Below are 21,813 nucleotides of genomic sequence, written 5' to 3' on the forward strand. Positions count from 1 at the left end.
TCCAAATGCAGATAATTATCAATGATTGCACAAAGCAAATTTCATATTCTTAGATAGATTTCTAATTAGTTGAAAGAACCCCAAACTTGGCATTGGAGGATCGGGTCCCGTGCCCCTTTTTGTTGTTTACTACCTGTGAGACCTTGTACATGTCACTTTACCTTGAGAAGTCTGACTTGAGTTTCCCTTATCAATCAAACAAAATTAATAGTCTCTATTTAGCAGGATTGTTTTGAATAAGAGGATGTGTTTGATACAAGTTCTGCCTGTCACTGACTATAACCATGAGAAAGCCAGTTAACACCTTCTCCTACTTTGGTTTTCTTATCTGTAAGGTCTTTCTGTGTGAGTGTGGGGCGAGGTGAGGAGAGCGCAGATAAGGGAGCTGGATTACAATTAGATGGTCTCTCTGGGCCCCACAGCACCTGCCTGTGTTTCCAGGGTGGTGAAGTGTACAATAAGGCATTGGTTCTCATTCTCATTATTGTTCTTTAGCTTGATATCCTCTTAAGGACTAGGTACTGTACACATCACTTTGCGTGCATTATCTCAGTTAATCTTTGGAACAACCCTGTGAGGTGGTTGGTATGATTTAGAAGAGAAAGAATTTGAGGCTCAGAGATAAACTAACATTTCCTGATCATGGACTTTTAAGTGTCAGAGACATAGGTCAGTGTAATATCAACAACTGTACTTTCCTTTCTGTCCCTTAGTATGCATAGAACTATTTGTGACATGTCAAAGCTAGAAATTATTTGTGGACTTATTATGCCAGAAAAATTGCTTCTGAGGCCTATTATATAGTAATGAGGAATTCAACAAAATTTTTTTTTTTTGCTATCTTGTGATGTATCTAGTATCATTGGGAGAATATACAAAGATGTGTAAGATGTAGTTGGAGAGTATATGATCTGTTTGGAAATAGGCACAGACATATACATAATACATTTAGAAGTTAGTCTGTGGCAGAATAAAGTCAGGTGATTCTCAGTAAAACGCTACAGTAAAATGCTGATTTAAGAAGAGAGTATTCAGTATGGGCTGGAGGTTGTTTTGCAAGCTTTTTTTTGACCATGATAAGAGATTCATTTTATGTGACAACCTGGTATACAAATATTTGTATGTATACATTGAAGACAAGTTTCATGAAATAATTCTTACCTTTACTCAATGTACTTGATTTTTTTTTTTAAAGATTTTATTTGAGAGAGAGAAAGAGAGCAGAGAGGGAAAATGAGAGGTAGAACCAGACTCCCTGCTGAGCAGAGAGTCTGATGCGGGACTCCATCCAAGGACCCTGAGATCATGACCTGAGCCGAAGGTAGACGCTTAATGACTGAGCCACCCAGTCGCCCCAGATTCTTCCTTTTTAAAAATTCTATTATAGTCTAGTCTAGTGATTCTTTAAAATATGGCCAGTGGAACCCTCAAGGTGCCTTTTTTTTTTTTTTTTTAAAGATTTTATTTGTTTATTTGACAGAGAGAGAGAGAGAGAGAGAACCAGAGAGCACAAGCAGGGGGAATGGCAGAGGGAGAGGGAGAAGTAGGCTCCTGGATGAGCAGGGAGCCCGATGCAGAGCTCGGTCCCAGGACCTTGGGATCATGACCTGAGCTGAAGGCAGGCACTTAACCAACTGAGCCACCTGGATGCCCCCTCAAGTCACTTTTTAAAGAGGGACTTAAAGGTCAGAACTATTTTTGTAATTGCACTAAGATGATATTTGCCCTGATGTTGCATAAGCAGTGATGCTTAGAACTACTGACACCCTAGCAAGAATCAGAGCAGTGGAACAGATTGTACTCCTAGTCTTCTTTACCACCACACACTTGGAATTAAAGAAGGAAAAGCCAATTTCACTTAAGAATGTTCTCTATGAAGCAGTAAAAATTATTACTGTTTTTAAATCTCCACCTTGAGTATGCATCTTTTTAGTATTCTATGAGACAAAGTGGGTAATACATGTAAGGCATTTTTGCATACCGAGTATGAGGGTTATCTCAAGGAGAAACATTTTTGTGATTGTTTGAGTTTCCAGCTAAACTAGCCACTTGTGGTTTTCATGGAATACCATTCTTGCTTAAAAATCAAATTGACTGGATATTGTTATTTAGACTTGGGTATCTGGCAGACATTTTATTAAAAATGAAGTAAGCCTGTTCAGAAGAAAATAATGACAATATTTGGTATCAATAATAAATTTTGAGCCTTCAAGGAAAATTCTGATTGAAATTAGATTTCAGAAAACTTCTATTCTGGACAGTGGGCTTGCCAGCTCTAATACTTAGACTTTGCCCATGATAGTGTGGTGATGTTAGTGAATGAATTTTTTTTGGCATTTTGTAATGGAATGTTTCAGCACTTAGGAGATCTTATAACTTAGTGAACCAGTATTTTATAAATGAAAAATGCATAATGTTAAATAATCATAATAAGTAAAAATCCATTCAAAATCTAAGACCAGTGGATTTTGATGTAACAGAGTATGAAGAAGACTATTAAAGTACTCCTACTTTTTTTTTTTTTTTTTAAAGTAAGCTCCATGCCCAGTGTGGAGCCCAGCACAGGCCTTGAACCGAGATCAAGACCTGAGCTGAGATCAAGAGTCAGATGCCTAACTGACCGAGCCACCTGCACCTCTGTATTTCTACCTTTTCTAAATACATATCTATGGAAGGCCAGATTTTCTTCTTATAGTTCAGCCAAAATAGCACAATACCACAGATTGGGTACAGAAACAGATAGGACATTCTAGCCATCTTCTTTTAAGTTGGATGTGGAAGATGTTTGCAAAAATGTAAAACATGAAATCATTTTCACTAAAATTTTCTTTTTGTTTTATTGGATGTAGTTATATTTTTAGTGTAATGGTTTACTATTGTTTTAAAATGGATTGGCAAATATTTAAAAAATTACTCAGTTTTAGTTTTTAATAGGCAAATATCAGTACTTACAACCCACATAAACAAAAATTCTTTGGAAGCTTTCACAATTTTTAAGAAAGTAAAATGATCCGAAGACCAAAAAGTTTGAGAGTTGCCCCCCACCCTTTTTAATAACGATCGAGACGTCTTCAGTACATCATGAATGGTCTTGATCCATTGCTTGACAAAGTACTGAGCTAGAATCACAGCAGTTGCTTTGTGTAGGGAGGTAGGACTTCGCTAGATTTTACCTAAGTTGAATTGATGTGGGAGAACACCCTAAGATGTGAAGTAAATTGAGTAGAGCTTTTATCTGGAAATAGCTATTTGCCGTCATCCTGCAAACCCCATTCAAATCTTGTCTTCTGTGAGTTCCCCTTGTGATTTCTTCATGCCTTTCTCACTCTATTATCAACCACGTATACTTGTTCCCTCTGGGCCTCGTATTTATATTTTGTTGTATGATTCATGTTGTATTTATTTACATGCCCCTTTTTCTTACCAGACTAGGAGTTCTTTAAGAGAAGAATTAGTGGGATGACTGGGTGGCTCAGTTGGTTAAGCAGCTGCCTTCGGCTCAGGTCATGATCCCAGCGTTCTGGGATCGAGTCCCACGTCGGGCTCCTTGCTCGGCAGGGAGCCTTCTTCTCCCTCTGCCTCTGCCTGTTATTCTGTCTGCCTGTGCTCTCTCTCCACCCCCCCTCTCTGATAAATAAATAAAATCTTTAAAAAAAAAAAAAAAGAGAAGAATTAGTAACCTTTCTGTTTCTACTGTAATACCAGACCCATGAAAGACATTTAGTAAATGTTTGTTGAAAGAATAAATAAATGGTGAGGAATGACCAGGTGAGGCCAGATACATGGGTGTTTGGAGCTTGATCATGTAAGCATGGGAATGGTATGGGTGGCGTTTTATGAAATTAAGCCTGGCCCTGGTGAGAAAGTTGGGAAGAGGTGGATGGAGGCAGTTGGACCAGCCAAAATACTATTACTGTAATTTAGACTTGAGTCAGGTGACCCTGGGCTAGATTAAGGTGAATGCTTTTGTCGTAGCTGATGAAAGACACATATCCTGAGGAATATTTACAAAAATATAAACACAACAATACCCATGCTACCTAACATTTATTGCATACTTACAATATCCTGAATACTGTATTAAGGGCTCAGTGTGTATTATCTCATTTGATCTTAATAGCATCTTGGAGAGGTACTGTTATTTCCTTTTTTGGTGGTTGTTGTTTCCATTTTTTGATGGTTAAAAATACTTGTTCATTGTTGAAAAATTAGAAAATGCAGATAGGCAGAAGAAAAATAATGTGTATGACTTATAAATCTGAACTCAGCACCAAAACATATAACCACTAAGCATTTTGGGATATATCCTTTCAGACTTTAAAAAAAAACGGTATGTCTATGTGCTATATATATGCTTGCACATAAGGAAACCCTGGATAAAAGACTTTGTGCTGTTTCCTTATCGAAGGATAGGCTGACCTAAATATGTAAATGTTTAGGGATGTTGATGAAATAGGCAGATGTCTCTAAAATGTTAATTTTGTTTATTCATCCATATCTAAAATAATATACGAAACTATATAAGTAGAAACATTTTGTCTTCTGTGGTTCTAACCACAGTCTGCTGCATCAGTATCTGTATTGTTGCTTAGAACCATCTGAAGTCTTCAGACAATTTTCTAGGTCGTATACTGAGATACAGCACTGCCTTATCTATTATAGCGGCAGATGACTTTATTTCAAGCTGTAAGTATCCATTCAGATGACATCAGGAAGGTTGGTTTTCTTTATTTATACCATATTGTATACTGCATTGCTTAAAAAGTTGTTTTTATCGAGAGGAAATTCACCGGAAATTAACCTTCTTAGAGTGAATAGTTTGGTGGTATTGATTATATTCACAGTGTCATGTAGCAACCACCCCGATTTCCAAACATTTTCATCAACCCTAGAAGAACCCTGTACCCAGTAAGAAGTCACCTTCCATTTCCCCTTCTTCTCAGCTCCTGACAGCCCCCAGTCTACTTTCTGCCTCCATGAATTTACCTGTTCTGCACATTTCATATAAATGGAATCATACAATCTGTGACTTCTGTATCTGGCTCCTTTCACTTAGCATCATGTTTTCAAGGTTCATCTGTATTGTAGCACGTACCAGTACTTTGTTTCTTTTTATAGCTGGATCCTCTTCCTTTGTATGAATATACCACAATTTATCTGTTCCTTAGTGGGTGAACATTTGTTTCCATCTTTTAGCTGTTGTGCATAGTGCCGTGATGAACCTGTGTGTACAAGTATTTGAGTATCTGTTTTTGGTTCTTTTGGGAATATACCTAGGAGTGGAATTGCTGGGCCATATGGTAGCTCTATATTTAACATTTTGAGGAACCACCAAACTGTTTTCTACAGCAGCAGCTGCACCATTTTATATTCCTACCAGCAGCGTACAAGGGTTTGTCAATTTATTTTTAATGAGGAACACAATAAGATGGGGAAAGGAAAGAGAAAATATGTGTGGCCTTTGAGTTTATTAGAGCTTTGTATCTCAGATTTTGCCTGATGGACTTATTAAATATTTAGCATCACTTCAGCACTAAGAAGGAAATTTAGCTTAGGGAAATGTATCTAATCTATTTTAAGTGGTAACAGACTAAGAAGTGAAGATCAGAGAAGTGAGAGAAGGGAAATTTAAATAGACTTGAAATTCCTTGAAGGCAGAGGACCTATTCATCTTTGTGTCCTCTGCACTTAATAAAATGTTTGGCATGTCACAGGTGGTGTAGGGGGTCTCCAAGGTGGTCCTAGGTCCAGTGATTCACTAGGATGTACAGAACTCAACATAGAGTTAATAAACATGGCTCATAGTCATGGTCATGGCTGTGAATTATAACAGTGAAAGGCTATAAAGCAGATTCAGCAATGGGAAAGAGTGCATTGGGGTGAAGAAGAAATCAGGCTCAAGCTTCCAAGAGTTCTCTCCCAGTAGAGTTGCACAAGATGTGCTTGTTTTCTTCGGCGGCAAATTGTGACAATGTTGTCTGCCAGGGAAGCTCATTAGAGACATAGTGCTGAGATTTTTCTTTTTGGAAGGGTAAGTGGGAACGGTTGTTCAAAGAGGGACCTCTACTTACTGTACATCCCAAATCCAGACTCTCGGAAGGCAGTGTTCAGTATAAACCATATTATTTGCACAGTTTCGGCACTGTGGACCACTCTTTTTATCAGTTCTGCTGGTACCCTCCCAAAAGGAAATGTAAGTGTTCAGACACCAATTGAGGCCAACCTCGCAAGCTGCCCTTTCTAAGGATGGCAGTCAAGGCTTCTATATTCTTTTCCTGTGGGTAGATGTTTTAACTCCTTAAAAAGTGTTGCTGCGTTCTGTAAAGAAAATCAAATGCCAAGGTAGAAAACCAGCAGGGACTTTAGTGTCCGCCAGACCTGGGTTTTGTGTTATTGTAGGCAAATTGCATAGTTTTCTGAGCCTCACTTTCTTACTATAGAAAGATGTATCATAGAGTTTAATGAGAATACCAAGTGATAATGTATAGCAAACACTATAACTACACGTAATGTGTGTCCTGTGTATAGCATGTGGCTGTTGACATTTTGTTTCAGCTCACGAGTATTAAGAAGTAAAGAGCGCTCAAAAGAATAGCAGATGTAATATAATAGCAGGTATAATATAATGTAATAATGTGATAAAATATCATCAATAGAATTAATATATAATGGCAATTACCCCCCGGACTGAGATAAGGCATGCAAAGACAGAGCTGTCCTTCTGTCCCCTGTTCCCTGCACCAGGGGCTGAGATCTAGACTTTGCTGGAGAGGGCATGGCTGTGTCTCTGAGTTCCTGTGATGCCAGACCTGCAGAACTTGTTGGAAATCTGCCTTTTAAAAAATTGCCAGAAATCTACCTTGAAGGGTACAGGTTTTCTCTGCCATCGGAAAGTAGAGCATTCCTATGAAACGCTTTGTAAGCCTACATGGAGTAAAGTGAAGAAATGATTCCCATTAATATAGATGGAAAAAAAACGTGAGCATTTGTGGACCCCCAAAATAACTTCCTTTGGTGTTCTTGACACTTTCGGACACATCTTGCTAGCTGATGCACAGAACAGAGATAAACCTCGGCTGCTCCTGCATGCAGTTCAGAGATGGGTGGCTCGATGCTGTGATGCTGAGCGTGGTTTCTTGGGAAGGAGCGTGGTGGCGCCTCAGCGGCTACTGGCGCTCAGTGCTGCCCTGTCATAGCTCGCTTACAAACGGTCACTGAGCACTTTGCACTCTGTGCCTTTCTTTGTGGGAGTGAAAATCATCTTTGGATTTCTTTCTGTTAGCAAAATCCCAGGTACTAATGTGGGTTTTTCTTTAAAGCGCTGTAAGACAAATTTTCAAAAAGGTGGGGGACACCTGTCCCGAGGAAAGCTGTTCACAAGAAGTTGTCTTACCAGACGTACCCTGCTGTAGCCCGATCCAAGTGGAGGGGGCAGCTCAGGGACGGCGCCGGCAGCCGGGTGCTGCCGCTTGCTGTTGTGTGCTTCAGGAGCCGGCAAGGAGGGAAACCCCGTCTTGTAAGAAACTGCTGAGAGGGCACATTGGGACTTGGAAGCAAAACCCTTTCCCTGTAGAGTATTTCCTGAGCCCTCTGCGGACACAACTTGACATCATGTGTCAAAGGAAGAATACTTAAAAGGCCCAGATCCATTTTCACAGAGCAGGCAAAAAGGGTGAATGTAGAATTGCACAGCCACTAACGGGTCAACAGTATGTGCGTGGAATGCCTGTTTCATTCCAGATGCTTGGAAACCAGGAAGATGGCAAATAGAGATCTAAGGACCCTAAATAAAGTGAGCCACGTGCAGAACACCCCGAATTTGGACCCTTGCCTTATACCGTATACAAAAGTTAACTCAGAATGGATCTAAGACCTAAACAGAAAATCTAAAACTATAAAACCCTAAGAAGAAAACATACGGCGAAATCTTCACGACCTTGGATCTGGCAGTAGACTCTTGGGTGTGACTTCGTATAAACGTACGTATCTGTTTTAAAAAAACAGATAAATTGAACTTCATGAAAATGAAAAACTTTGGCGCATCAAAGGATGCATACCATCAACAGAATGGAAAAGTAGCCACAGATGGGAGAAAATATTTATAAATCCTACATGTAGTAAGGGATTGATATCTATCATATTTAAAGAACTCCTACAACTCAACAACAAAAAAACAGGTTCTAGGTTGTTTCATGGAAGGTGTTTTAGCACAAGTATTTCTGCTGCATAACTAATTGATTGTAAGACAATTTTGTGGTAAAAGGTTAAGAAACAAAAATAACCGGTTGACTATTTTGACAATTGTTGTTTTCAGCACGTGGCCGACAGGTTTTATTTCTCTATTGACACAGTACTCCCATTTGTATATTATATAAATCTTAGCTCTCCTGTGGTCCATGTAGTGGTGCAGAGTTTTGAACCCCTTACTTCCCATAGAACTTTGTAATGTCTGTCAGCAAACATGTGACAGGATGCAAAGAACAACAGTGTAGAAGGCTTTCATATTCTAATACAGAGCCTAGTTATAAACAGACACCCTCATATTTGGAAACTGATACCTCTTTTAATGAAGGAAGTAATTTTAGTGAAAAAAAAAGAGGAAAAGTGAGATGCCAAACAAGGAGACCAATCAGGAGGAAAAAAACCCAGTATAATGCTATGCATGAAAGACATGAAGACAAATGATTAGGTATAATCCACAAAATGAAATAAGCTATTTGAACGCTATTACTATGATTCTATACTATACATTTTAAATGTATTCAAGTATTTTGTATTTTCCAATAGTCTTTCTCATTTTATTATTCATTTTTCGTGTTTCATTATGTTCTTTTTGTTGAATGTCCCTCTTTTGTGGATTTCTCTTTTATGGCAAGATTGCTTCATGGCCACTTAGCTATGCAGTGAAAATGTTCGCAGGAAAAAAAAATGCTCGTGGCAGAGTTGCTTATGGTGAAAATACCAGATGTGAAAGAAACAGCCTGATTAAAAAATTGGCAAAGGACTTGAATAGACATTTCTCCAAAGAGGATACACAAATGCCTAGTAAGCACTTGGAATGATGCTCAGCATCACTAATCATAGGGGCAGTGCTAATCAAAACGACAATGAAATAATAGTTCACACTCATTATAATGGCTATTGTAAAAAAACAAATAAAAACAAGAAAAGAAATGTTGGCGAGGATGTGGAGAAATCAGAATCCTTGTGTATTGCTGGAGGGAATGTAAAATGGTGCAGCTGTGGAGGAAAGGGGTATGCGATTCCTCAAAATGTTAAACATGGAATTACCAGTAATCCAGCTGTTCTACTTCTAGATGTATACCCGCAGAACTGAAGGCAGGGACTCCAGTAGATATTTGCACACCATGTTCCCAGTTGCCTTATTCACAGTAGCCAAAAGGTGGAAGGAGACCAATGTACATGAACAAAACGAGGTCTGTCCATACAGTGGAATATTATTCAGCCTTAAAAAGAAGGAAATTCTGACTTAGACTACAGTGTGGATGAACTTTGAAGACATTATGGTAAATAAAATAAGCCAGTGACGAAAGGCTATGATTCCACTTAGGTGAGGTATCTGAAGTAGTCAGATTTATAGAGACAAAGTGGAATGGTGATTGCCAAGGGACAGAGGAAGGAGAGAATGGGGAGACAGTGACTATGGAATTTCAGTTGGAGAGGGTTGTTGGAGATAGATGTCGTGATGGTCACAACAGTGTGAATGTACTAAATGCTGAAGAACTGTACACTAAAAATGGTTGAAATGGTAAATTTTGTATTATTTGTATATAACCACAGTTTTTTAAAAAAGGAAAAAGTGGAAACTGCTGGAGAATATTTAGAGGATGATCTCAAACCTTAGTACCAGGAGGGGTAGATTGAAGTAGAATTTTATTTATTATTAATGTACTTCAAAATATAATTTGGTTTTCATGATTGGATTTTAATTAAAAAAATAAGTAAGAACAGAATGGATTTTTTTTTTTAAAGATTTTATTTATTTGACAGAGATCACAAGTGGTCAGAGAGGCAAGCAGAGAGAGAGAGAGGAGGAAGTAGGCTGCCTGCGGAGCAGAGAGCCCGATGTGGGACTCGATCCCAGGAACCTGAGATCATGACCTGAGCTGAAGGCAGAGGCTTAACCCACAGAGCCACCCAGGTGCCCCAAGAACAGAATGGATTTTTAAAGGAAATTTAAAAACTGGGAGTGTTAGCAGATCAGGAACTTGATCTAGCAGAGTGGCCTGCTTAGCTGTGTGAAGCAAATATATGTCGAGAAAGGCCAAGTCATTTTGGTTTCCTTAGCGTTGATCTCGCTAGTTTCTCTCATCAACTGTTGGAATGGATTCCCAACATGGCTAATGTTTACTCTAGTTTTCGAACACCTTCAGTGATGATGGATGGCCATTTCACACATATTTCTAAAGAACTGACTTTAAGCTAAGAAAAATTGAAGGTTAGTTATTTGGAAATGTGTGACTTTGTAGGAGTGAGTCCTGCAGATTGACCAGATTTCTCTCTCAAGTCATTTGCAACTGATAGGCATGGGGGAGTTCCCTACAACTTCACAGCATGTTAAATACTGTGCCAGATGAGCTGTACCAGAGTTATCGCCTTTAATCACCGCAACTTTCCGAGGTAGAGTTTGTCTATTACACATTTGAGAAAATTGAGGCTCAGAGAGATTACATGATTTGCCCCCAGAGTCACAGAGTTAGAAAGTGATATAGCCAGTGTTTGAATCTTCATTTCTCTCACTTGCAAAGCCCCTGCTTTCTGTATCGTATCATGAAAGGAGCTATTTGTATCTGCAGTTAGCAGAGTTGGAGGCATGAATTGCTTCCGTGATGTGGAAGACAAGAGTTCTCAGCTCTAGGTTCTCTTTTCTGTCTGTTTAATCGAAGTACTTAGGACAGAGCACTTCTCTTTGAGCCTCAGTTTCCTCACCTATAAAGAAAAGGGATTTGATTGGTTATCTTTTTGAAATCTGTCACTGTTAATTTTAAAGAAGAAATTTTAGTGTATTCCAAAGGTGGGCTTTGAGGACCCAGTCAATCACTGTCAGATTTTGACATGAAAGCTATTACTTATACTGGGGCTTTTTTTTTTTTTTTTTTAAATTTTTAAATAAAGGGTGTTTGGGGTGGGAGGTGGTGAGTGTTGCAAAGTACTTTCATTAGTTGTATTGATCAGGATGTAGAATAAATTATGTTTTATTTTATTGGTGCATGAAGGCTTAGTTTACCAGTTACCAGTAGGACTTCTGTTGAGATTATGTTGTTAGATGCTACCAGATTCATATCCCTTAGAAGTCTTCATCTTGTCTCTGGGTACCTTGAACTCTGTATGGCTTGGAAGCAGAATGATACCCTCTGGTTGCTTAGCAATCTCTCTTCCGGAGTCAAAGGTTCCTGTTGTTGGGATTGGGTTTTGCAGGCAGTAGCATATGGAATTTCGGTCCATCTTTAGTTCCTGTGGTGTTCCGTTCCATGTCCATGCTTGAAAAACAGTAACTTTGGCTGCAGAACAAGGTAGTGAAATATCTTGGGAAACTTGATTCACTTCTTTTTCCAGCCAGTGTGGTTTAAATCAATCTTTCCTTCCATCATTAAATGTGTTTAGGGTAATGTGAAGTTCATTTTCAACTGGGAGTAAGTTGGTGAAAAATCGGGGCTTGTTACCCTTGCCCAAGTTTTGTTTGTAGCAGACAGCTTCATTTCTGTTTCTTTCCTTTGCTTCTTTCTTACTCACCTCTCTCCAAATTGCCTGGTGGCAAGAATTTATTTTGTTCCATTCTCAGTATTTTCCTTTCCCTTTGATTTTGTGAAATGGGTTTGATTTTGTTAGACACAAAAAGAAGACAATGGGGGTGGGTTTTTATTTTAATTTTTTTATGGCTTAGTTTAACTTCATTGTACATTCCTGGTGTTCTCCATCTGCTCCTAGACAGCTCTGTCAGTGATAGAAGCCAATAAGAAACATTCTGGTAACAAAGCTCTGGACAGTGGACTCCCCATCTGTTCAGCAGGTGAAACCAGGGGAGATTGGCAGAGGGTATCTTCCTTAGGCTCCTGTTAATGTTTTTTATGGGTCATCCCATTGCTCAGGAGTCCTGGCTAGAGCATTTTATCACGACTGTATTTCCATGGGAATGAATGTAGGGTGTTCTTGATTTTCTGCATTGGTAATTTCTCCTGACACTCTTCCTTTAGCCGCATTTTAAAAATGCTCAAGGAAGCAGTCAGTGCCTTTTGCGTTACCTCTCAGGTGCAGTATTGGGTACTTTTTGCAATGGGCAGATATTTGGCTAATCATTCAGAAATGGTATTGACTTTCAGAATCATTTAGGAAAACGGTTTTAGAAACCCTGCTGTCTTGTAAGCATTCATCAGTCACTGCGCTGAGCTGTGGTCCTCCAGTGAGTGCCCAACCCCGTTCGCACACATACTGTTTGTTGCACAGAGCTCCTGGAGGCCTCCGGAGCTTTGTTGTTGCCATTGTTTTAACTAGATGTTAGTTTCGGTACTGGTTACATTATCTTGTACTGACTGTAAGTTTGAGCTCCTCAAGGGCGAGTATACCAGCGCTGTGTTTGTCATAGGCGATTGTTCAGTCATTTTTATTGTTAGGGGAAGAATTCTTTTGCTTAAATGGATTTTCCAAACATAGGTGCACGTGGGGGCCTCTCAGCTGCCCGTGGAAGAATCCGAGTCAGGTGCTCATTTTCTTCCCTCTGCTTCTGCTGTTTGACCATGATGTCGGGAACCTTCTGTTACTCTTTCACAGGTCCACTAACCAGAAGCTTCTCAACAGTTTTAACTGCTGACCTCTGTAGTCACTAAGAATTCTTGGGATTGGTGTTTTAATTCTTATATGTTCTTTTTATTCCTGAGCAGCCTCTGTGCCTAGGCAGAGTCAGTTTTTAACTCATTCAGTCTTGCTAGGCCCAGAATTTTGCTTATTGGAGGTGTAGGCAGAGCTGCGCAGGCCTTTTCTCTTGGAGTTTAACATGTCTGTTTTCCATCCCATCTGTTCCATTAGCTCGCCTTGTAATTCCATCTCTGCTTTAAATATCAGTTATAACTTCTGCACTGATCGAAAACTCAGATCTGCACATCTTAGATGGTCAGCCCCGTCTTGGGACCAGAGGAGAGTTCTCTGGGTGTTGTCACATAGCAGCAGAAGTCCTGGGTGCAGAGTTGAGAGCGGAGTGTGAGGGCCGCGCAGCCACTGTCCTTAGCTCTTTGGCTTTGAGTAAATCACTTAATCTTTCTGAGATTCCATTTTGTTATCTGTAAAATGAGGGTTATAAAAACCTATTTTCTGCATTGTGAGGCCTAAGTAAGATTAAATGAAGGTATTTTTGTAAGTTAAAAAACGTTACAGAATACTGGTAATAGTGACTTTTTGGGTTCTTTATTAATATGCCAAATAATATGTGAATTTTACATTTTGTAAAACTGAAACAATTCAGATAAAGCCTGACCTCTTGGCCTTCCACAGATCTTCTTCTCCCTAGAGGTAACCCCTATGTATTTATTACTCTGTGCATTTATTTACTTTTTTTAATATGCATATAGAAATCTCTTTTTGTGTTATGATTTAAAGAAATATGCTGTTCTGCTATCATTTAATATGACATGAGATTGTAGAGATTTTACCTTTTTAAAAACTTGTTGAGGGCACCTGGGTGGCTCAGTGGGTTAAAGCCTCTGCCTTCAGCTCAGGTCATGATCCCGGGGTCCTTGGATGGAGTCGCGCATGGGGCTCTCTGCTCAGCGGGGAGCCTGCTTCTCAGTCTCTCTCTGCCTGCCTCTCTGCCTACTTGTGATCTCTGTCTGTCAAATAAATAAATAAAATCTTTAAAAAAAAATAAAAACTTGTTGAGATGAAATAGTAGCACGGTTTCTCATTATTAAGGGGGACTAAGGTTCTTTTCCAGTTTTTCACTATTGCAAACAGCACTGCATTGAAAGTCTTTGCACATGCTTCTTGGAGCACATGTGCAAAATGGTTATCTAGAGTGGCTACAGAGAGCGAAGATGTGAAATTACAAGATGTGTGCACTTAGCATCTTAATGATTACTGTCAAATTGCTTTCCAAAGCAGTGGTCGCAATATACTTATATTCGGACTATTAGATGGGAAGGTGCCTATTTACTCTTCTTGCTAAATTGTGACATTTTCCTTTTCATTTTTGCCAGTCTTAAGAGTGAAAAATGATCTCTCAAATCCAAAAGAATGTTCATAGACAGTGTGGTTTGTGAGTGCAAAGAAAAAGCATAACCGGAAACAATTTAAAAATCCATTAAGAGAAAAATAAGAGGTGAATAAATTGTGACGTGGCCGTAAAATAGATTACTAAACAGAGGTCTGAGCTAGTGACATGCATAAGGGGGGCTGAATCTCAGTCTGGAGCAAGAAAAGGAAATTGCTAAAGAATATGGACGATAAGACCCATTTCTATAAATTGAAAAAAATGCAAAGTTAATGCATTTTGAAAGGACATATTTATACATGATAAAAAGGAAAGCAGGTGATGCCCCTTTGTCATTAAGGGTAGGCTACTTTCAGAGGTGGGGAGTTTCTGAGGGCCGGTGAGTTCCAGATAACCTTACCTGAGGTTGGGGGGTGGCCTTGACTTTGCCAAGGCCCATGAAGGAAGGAGTCCATTTCCTCTGATATCTATCTGTGCTTCCTGCTACATTTGTCTTTGCTGTTAATGTTTCTGAGAACATTATATATATATTTTTTTTCCTTATAAGAAGTTCTTTGTGTTGTTGAACTCAAGAATATAGTTTATATGTGGGGTATTCTCTGGGAGTGATGAATGTTAATTTTGTTCTTGGGTGTTTTCCATTACTTTCTTAATCATATAATTTCTTTCTCAGACGATTTTGAAATAGTTACTGTAAAAAATTAATGTGGAACAGTTACTGTAGTAGAAAACTTGATAAAATGGAAGAAGTAGGAGCTTGGAGTCCAACAGACCTGGGTTGAAATGTTTTTCTCCACTCAATACCTATGCTTTATTATCTTCTCTTTGCTGCTTTCTGCTCCTCCTCCCCTCCATCCTGAAACTAGACCTGATTTAGTTGCTTAGTATCTAGTAGTTATCACCATTCTTATCATCATCATTGTTGTTAAAATCTGTAGGGAATGGTGTCAGAGTAAATCACGGAATCCAGAACAGACAAGGCACTCATAGTTTTCAGAAGGAACTCTGTTCTTTTTTTGTGGTCTAAGCTGTATATGTCTCCCCTGTAAAACTTAGTGTGAAAGCAGCTGATCATGGCCCATGATGATTATCACTGTTAATAAATAACAGGTTGATTGACATAGAATTCACAGACCATAAATCTCACCCCCCCTTTTTTTTTTAATTTTTAAAGATTTTATTTATTTATTTGAGAGAGAACACAAGCAGGGGGAGGGACAGAGGGAGAAGCAGTCTGCCCACTAAATTGGGAGTCCAACACAGGGTTCAATCCCAGGACCCTGGGATTATGACCTGAGCCGAAGGCAGATGTTTAACTGACTGAGCCCCCTGTGTGGCACAAATCTCATGTTTTTAAAGTGATATTAGTAGTTTTTAGTATAATCATAAAGCTGCACATCTGTCATCACTAATTCCGGAGCATTGTCATCACCAAAACCAAACCCAGTACCTGTTATCACTTATTCCCCATTTTGCCCATTAATTCCCTACAGCTGCTAATCTCTTCTTTCTCTGTGGATTTTTCCATTCTGAATATTTGCTGTTTTTTTTTTTTTAACTTAGCATGGTGTTTTCAGTATTATGTTGTATCAGTACTTTGTTCCTTTGTGTTACCCAGTAACATTCAGTTGTAGTTATATCATACTTTATTTATCCATTGATCAACTGGTGAGCATTTGGATTGTTTCTACTTTTTGGTGATGTTGAAATAAAGCTGCTATGCACATTCCAGTACAAGGTTTTGTGTGGATCTGTGTTTTTAGTTTTCTTCCTCATAGCAAGTGTGGAATTGCTACATCAGATGGTTACTCTGTTGTAACATTTTGAGGGGCGGCTGCTAGGTTTCCACACTGTTTCTGGAGTGCCTTTACCACTTTATATTCCTACCGGCAGTGTATGAAATTCCAGTTTCTCCACATCTTCCCTAAAGTGTGTCTCTTTTTTCTAACAGGCGTGAAGTATTTTCTTCCTGCAATTTCAATTTGCATTTTCCTAATGACTAATGAGGTCGAGCATCTTTTCATGTACTTACTGGCCACTTGTATGTCTTCTTTGGAGAACTTCCTGCGCTAATCCTTTCCTCATTTCAAAATTAGGTGGTTGTTTTAAAGAGTTCTCTATGTCTAGGGTGCCTGGGTGGCTCAGTGGGTTAAGCTTTTGCCTTCGGCTCAGGTTGTGATTTCAGGGTCCTGGGATCGAGCCTACTTTCCCCCTTTCCTCTGCCCACTTCTCTGCCTACTTGTGATCTCTCTGTCAAATAAATAAATAAAATCTTAAAAAAGAAAAAAGAGTTCTTTTTTTTTTTAAAGATTTTTATTTATTTATTTGATAGAGAGAGATCACAAGTAAGCAGAGAGGCAGGCAGAGAGAGAGGGGGAAGCAGATTCCCTGCTGAGCAGAGAGCCCGATGTGGGGCTCCATCCCAGGACCCTGAGATCATGACCTGAGCTGAAGGCAGAGGCTTAAACCACTGAGCCACCCAGGCGCCCCGAAAAAAGAGTTCTTTATATCTATTTTGAATACAGATGACTCGCAGTATTTTCTCCCATTCTGGGAGTTGTCTTTTCATTTATTGATGGAGTCCCCCCTCACTCTACTGAAATATATTTGACCTGTAACATTGTATAAGTTCAAAGTGTATAAAGTTTTGATTTGGTGCCTTTATATATTGGGAAGTGATTACCAACACAGGGTTAGTTAACACCTGCCTCATGTCACATTATTACCATATATTTGTTATGGTGAGAACGTTTAAGATCTACATTCTTAGGACCTTTCAGGTATATAAAACAGTATTATTAACTATAATCACTATGCCAGACATTAGATACCCAGAATTGATAGTATCCTTCGAGTTCCAGAAGTTTTAAATTTTTTTAAATTAACATATAATGTATTATTTGCCCCAGGGGTACAGGTCTGTGAATCCTCAGGCTTACACATTTCACAGCACTCACCATAGCACATACCCTCCCCAGCGTCCATAATAGAGCCACCCTGTCCCTCCTCCCCACCCCACTCCCCCCCCCCACTAACTCAAAAAGGTCAGAAGTTTTTAATTTTATTAAAGTCTGATTTATCTGTTGTTTACTTTGTCACTTGGATTTTTGGTCTCATACTGAAGAAGCTATTGCCTAACCAAAAGTCATGAAGATTTGCTTCTCTGTTTTCTTCTAAGAGTTTTGTGGTTTTAGATCTGTGATCCGTTTTGAGTTAATTTTCTATATGGTGTAAGATAGCATTCCAACTTCATTTTTTAGTCTGTTGATATCCATTTGTCCCAACAACATTTGTTGAAAAAGATTGTTCTTTTCCCCATTGATTTACTTGGCACCCTTTCCAAACTCATAATTTTATCATAATTTTAGGGGTTTATTTCTGGACTCTCAGTTGTAGCCCATTGGTCTCTATGGCTAGCCATAAGCCAGTATTACACTATCTTGATTACTTTAGCTTTGTAGGAAACTTTGAAATCAGGAAGCATGAGTTCAGCTTTACTCTTCTTTCTCGGGATTGTTTGGCACCTGTGATTTTTTAAGGCTGTTATCTTTGGTGTGTTCTCTTGGGAGACTTAATTTATAAATGTCCAAAATAGCGACTTAGGAATCAAAAAGAAGAAGTTGGATTTTGTGTGATTGAATCAGTGATAAATGCCAAAATAACTTCAGCTTATTGACCTCCAGTTACTTCTTTATCCATCGTTTTGGGTGCCCACCGTGTGTTAGACACTGTGCTATTTTGCAGGGAAACTGGGATGAATACACACGGCGTCTCTGTAGCAAGCTTATGTTGGCTCCTGGTTTCGTATTTTTGAATGCAGTGTGGACGTTTGATAGATCAAAGGATATAATCAAAGCAGATCTATCATTGGTTGCAGCTCTTGCCATAATTGAAAGTCCTATCAGTGCAAATTCTTACCTTGTAATTCTACTAGTCGGAATGAAAGTATAAATGGATGGCAGAAGAGAATGAGTATTTTCCAGGTAGCTGTGTTGCGCACGTTGAAAAAATTACAAAGGCACCGTATGTTCTCATTTACACTTGGGTGTGCACATAAATCTCCCATTTAAAAGTTCACTTGAAGGCAAGGGCCTTGTGATATTTATCTTTCTTACTGATGACTGACATCTAACAGTACTTTAAAAATATTAGCTGTTCAGGGAGCCTGGGTCCAACTCTTGATTTTGGCTCAGGTCATGATCTCAGGGTTGGGAGGTCAAGCCTTGCATCGGGCTCCACGTTGGGCATGGAGCCTGCTTACGGTTCTCTCTGTCCTTTTGCCCCTCTTACCCCCTTTCTTTCTAAAAAAAAATTTAGGTGCTCACTATTTGTTGACTGAATAATTGCATGGGTCAAGCCATGAATGAGTGCTCCTATCTTATGACCTTATACTAAATTAGGGTTTGCATAGCTTTTATTGGCTATCATTCTTGCCCTCAAGGCTCTTGATTTAGGGGTAAATGTGAAATGAGACGCTCAATATGATACAGCTTTACAAAAATAAGATTTATTGCGTCATAAATAATATGAAAAGGAAATTGTACAGATAGCCTAAATGCATTTTAATATATACATGTTAGGAGTCCCTTGGATCTACAAGGTGATACAGGATGGTAGAGTAAGTCCTGAGCGGAGATGGGATTTCACGTAGGGCTCAAAGAAGTGAAGGAACACATATTGAGAGAGGGGAGTGGCAAAAACTTCCAGGCCAAGAGGTAGTTCTCAGAATGGGTGGCACTGTTCAGCCAGGAGACTTCTGGGAAAATATGGATATTTTTGGTTGTCCTAGTATTCAGGATTGCTATTGGCTTTTAGTGGTTAAAGGCCAGGGAGGCTAAAGTCCCATAGTGTGGAGTTGGGAGTTGATTTGCTCCAAATCACAGTGACTTCCTATTTGCAATATTCTTAAAGGAAACAGATTTAGCTGTATAAGGAGGAAAATAGTGTTTATGAGTTGTGTTTTGAAGCAAATACTATTTGTTTGGTTTGGTTTTTGCCATTATAGAGGCTGAACTGAGAGAGGTGTGTAGTTGGAGTGGAGTATAGCAATGGAACATCTTAGGAACTGTTGCAGGGGTTTATATTTGATCAATTTGGATGATTTTGGTGATTCTTAACATTTTCTTTTGTCTTATAGTTTGATTTTCTTTTCTTTTTCTTAGAACGAGCCTCTGACCCCAGGTTATCATGGATTCCCAGCCCGGGACAGCCAGGTTGGTATCTGCTGTTACAACTCAGATGAGATGGGTGTGTGTGTGTGTGTGTGTGTGTGTGTGTGTGTGTGTGTTTTCATACTAAGGATGATGTGGTAGAGAGCATTTCCTGAAATAATTTTGGAGAGTGACACGGTTAGTTTCAGCAATGAATTTACATTTAGAGATACTAATAAATATATTTTTTTAATCCTAAAAGAATTATAATTATGTTACTGAAACTGTGGATACTACAGGGGAAAAAAAATCACTGAGGCACAGCCATAATTGCTTTTGTTTTTTCTTCTCCAGGCTCTGATAATTTTTTAACCTGGTTTTCTTGATGTCTCATAATTCTAAGTGCTGGGCTTGTCTCTTAATTCTCTGCCACTTAGCCCCTGCCTGCACAGATTTTTTTGAGTCCTTGCAATAATCTGCAGCAAGAAAATTCCATTCTCCTTCCTGGGGGAATTCAGCCTTATGGTTTTAATCAGGGAAGACTTGCTTGAGAGAGGGAAGTTTCTGCTGTCTTTCTTTCTTAGTTAGGGAGGATGATTGGAAAAAAGCCCAAGCCCTACCGTGGGTAGAGCAGTAATGCTTCCTGTGAGACATCCTCTGGATGCTTTAGGTGAGTGTATAAAATGCCTCCCCTAGCCTTCCACTGTCTGAAACCTTGAGCAGATGAGGCTGAAGCCGCATTAGGCTAGAAGAACAGGTAAAGCTGCTTCAGAGGAATGATGCGGTTTAAGATACCTACCCTCTGAAATTTGCCTCCTTGATGTCTGGGCATATAGATATTTTTCGGGAGATTTGAAAGGATAGCTCCTAGCACTATCTTTGAATGCCCGTCCAACTTCCCTATAGGGTTGTCCAAAAAACCCCTCACTGTTAGGCTTGTCCAAAGGACATGTGTCATCAGAGCACTAAACCAAAGTGTTGTGACATGGATGGATCTCATCAGAGCCCCTGATGCTGATCTTAACTAGGACGATCCATCATCGCAGTCCTCTGAGTACTTGCCCAGTTCTTGCACTTTTGGTGCTGGGTTGGTATCAGACCGGCCCCAGGTAGGGTATGGAGAAAAAGGGGGAAGGAGAGTGGTGTTGATCCCCATGCTCATCTCCCAGTGGGATCATCACCATAGCAACTGAAGTTTGTCCCTATGGAAGTTTTGTTGAAAGATAATAGTCATTTACTACAGATCTAAACAAAATATAGATGATCCTTCCTTCCTTCCTTCCTTCCTTCCTTCCTTCCTTCCTTCCTTCCTGGTTTGGGTCTGCTCTAGAGCTTTTGCAAACTGTGGAATTTATGCCCTTTGATAGTAGTTCTGTACCATGGCCGTATATCACGAAAAGTACTACGGCCTAGAGCTCAGCCCGCAGACGTTCTGATTCAGTAGGTCTAAAATCGGGTTTAGTCATTCACATATTTAGAACCCTCTACAGCTGATTCTGTTTTGCAGCCGGAGTCAAAAAGTAGTGCTATGGGCCATGTTAAAAGGAGTGGCATTTTCTGTTGCATCCTGTACTTTTCACCTAGGACCCTTAAATTAGAAAGGATCATGATCAGTCTCCCGTCTTGCATACCAGTGCGTATGTTTACTTCCTTATAAAATGTTACTTATGTTGGATGTAGGTTTATTTTAGATATGGGAAGGTAAAAGTAATTGACAAAGCATGGGGATAGATGTGCTGAGTTTAAAGGATCCGAAAGGTACTGTGTAATGCTCTCTTCTTCCTGTGGGGATTGCAGATCAATGAGAAGCTAAGCAAAAAGAGTTAAGAGGAATTTGTTAAAGCCCAGTTGCTTGGAACTGCTTTATTTTTCCTTTCTCTTGTGGTAGGGACCCACTTCTGTCACCTGCACCCTCGTTACTCAGACTCTGTCTGCTATAAGTCTAGGCAGACCCTTTTGCCACAGTTTAAAGCTGTTCATTTACTTTGAGGCACATTCTGATGGTGACAGGTTTATATTAGTTTATTTTCTTGGGCTTTATTTTGTTCTCTGGCTAGATCTCTGAATCTAGAGATCTTAGAGCAGTGCAAACAGGCAAATATTGAATAGCTGCTTGTTGTATTTGATGAATACGGAATCCAAATGAGCACTGCTAATTAATGCCTCTAACCTTGTGAACTCTCACTTTGTGCACGCAGGTTTGGGAGGCATTTATCAGTGGGCAACACTGGTCACCGAGCAGCCTGAACTGGGCAGAAACTGAACTTGAGATCTTTACATCTCCCCAGAGTGGTTTGGCTCAGCAAATCCAGGAGCCGGGGGAGGGGTGAGGTGAAGGTGAATTTTAATTGTGTCTTTATTTGCCCTCCTCATTCTTTTGCCATTCCTTTCTAAACAGATGGGAACCATCCCGAGACATGATTTTTATCAGCATCTTCTTGT

General features: G+C 39.5%; 1 protein-coding gene across 21 annotated transcripts in view; it reads left to right on the forward strand.

Annotated features, from left to right (window-relative positions):
* Window positions 1–21,813, forward strand: part of RBFOX2 (RNA binding fox-1 homolog 2) — a 272,463-nt gene that overhangs the window by 68,936 nt on the left and 181,714 nt on the right. For all 21 annotated transcript variants that reach the window (XM_045083944.1, XM_045083945.1, XM_045083947.1 and 18 more), the window contains exon 2: window positions 19,384–19,434. In XM_045083944.1, the coding sequence (XP_044939879.1) occupies window positions 19,384–19,434 (51 nt within the window). The remainder of the gene's footprint in view (window positions 1–19,383; window positions 19,435–21,813) is intronic.

Source organism: Mustela putorius, unplaced genomic scaffold (genome assembly GCF_011764305.1).
Source record: "Mustela putorius furo isolate JIRA1106 unplaced genomic scaffold, ASM1176430v1.1 tig00000738_pilon_pilon_pilon, whole genome shotgun sequence".
Taxonomy (NCBI): Eukaryota; Metazoa; Chordata; class Mammalia; order Carnivora; family Mustelidae; genus Mustela; species Mustela putorius.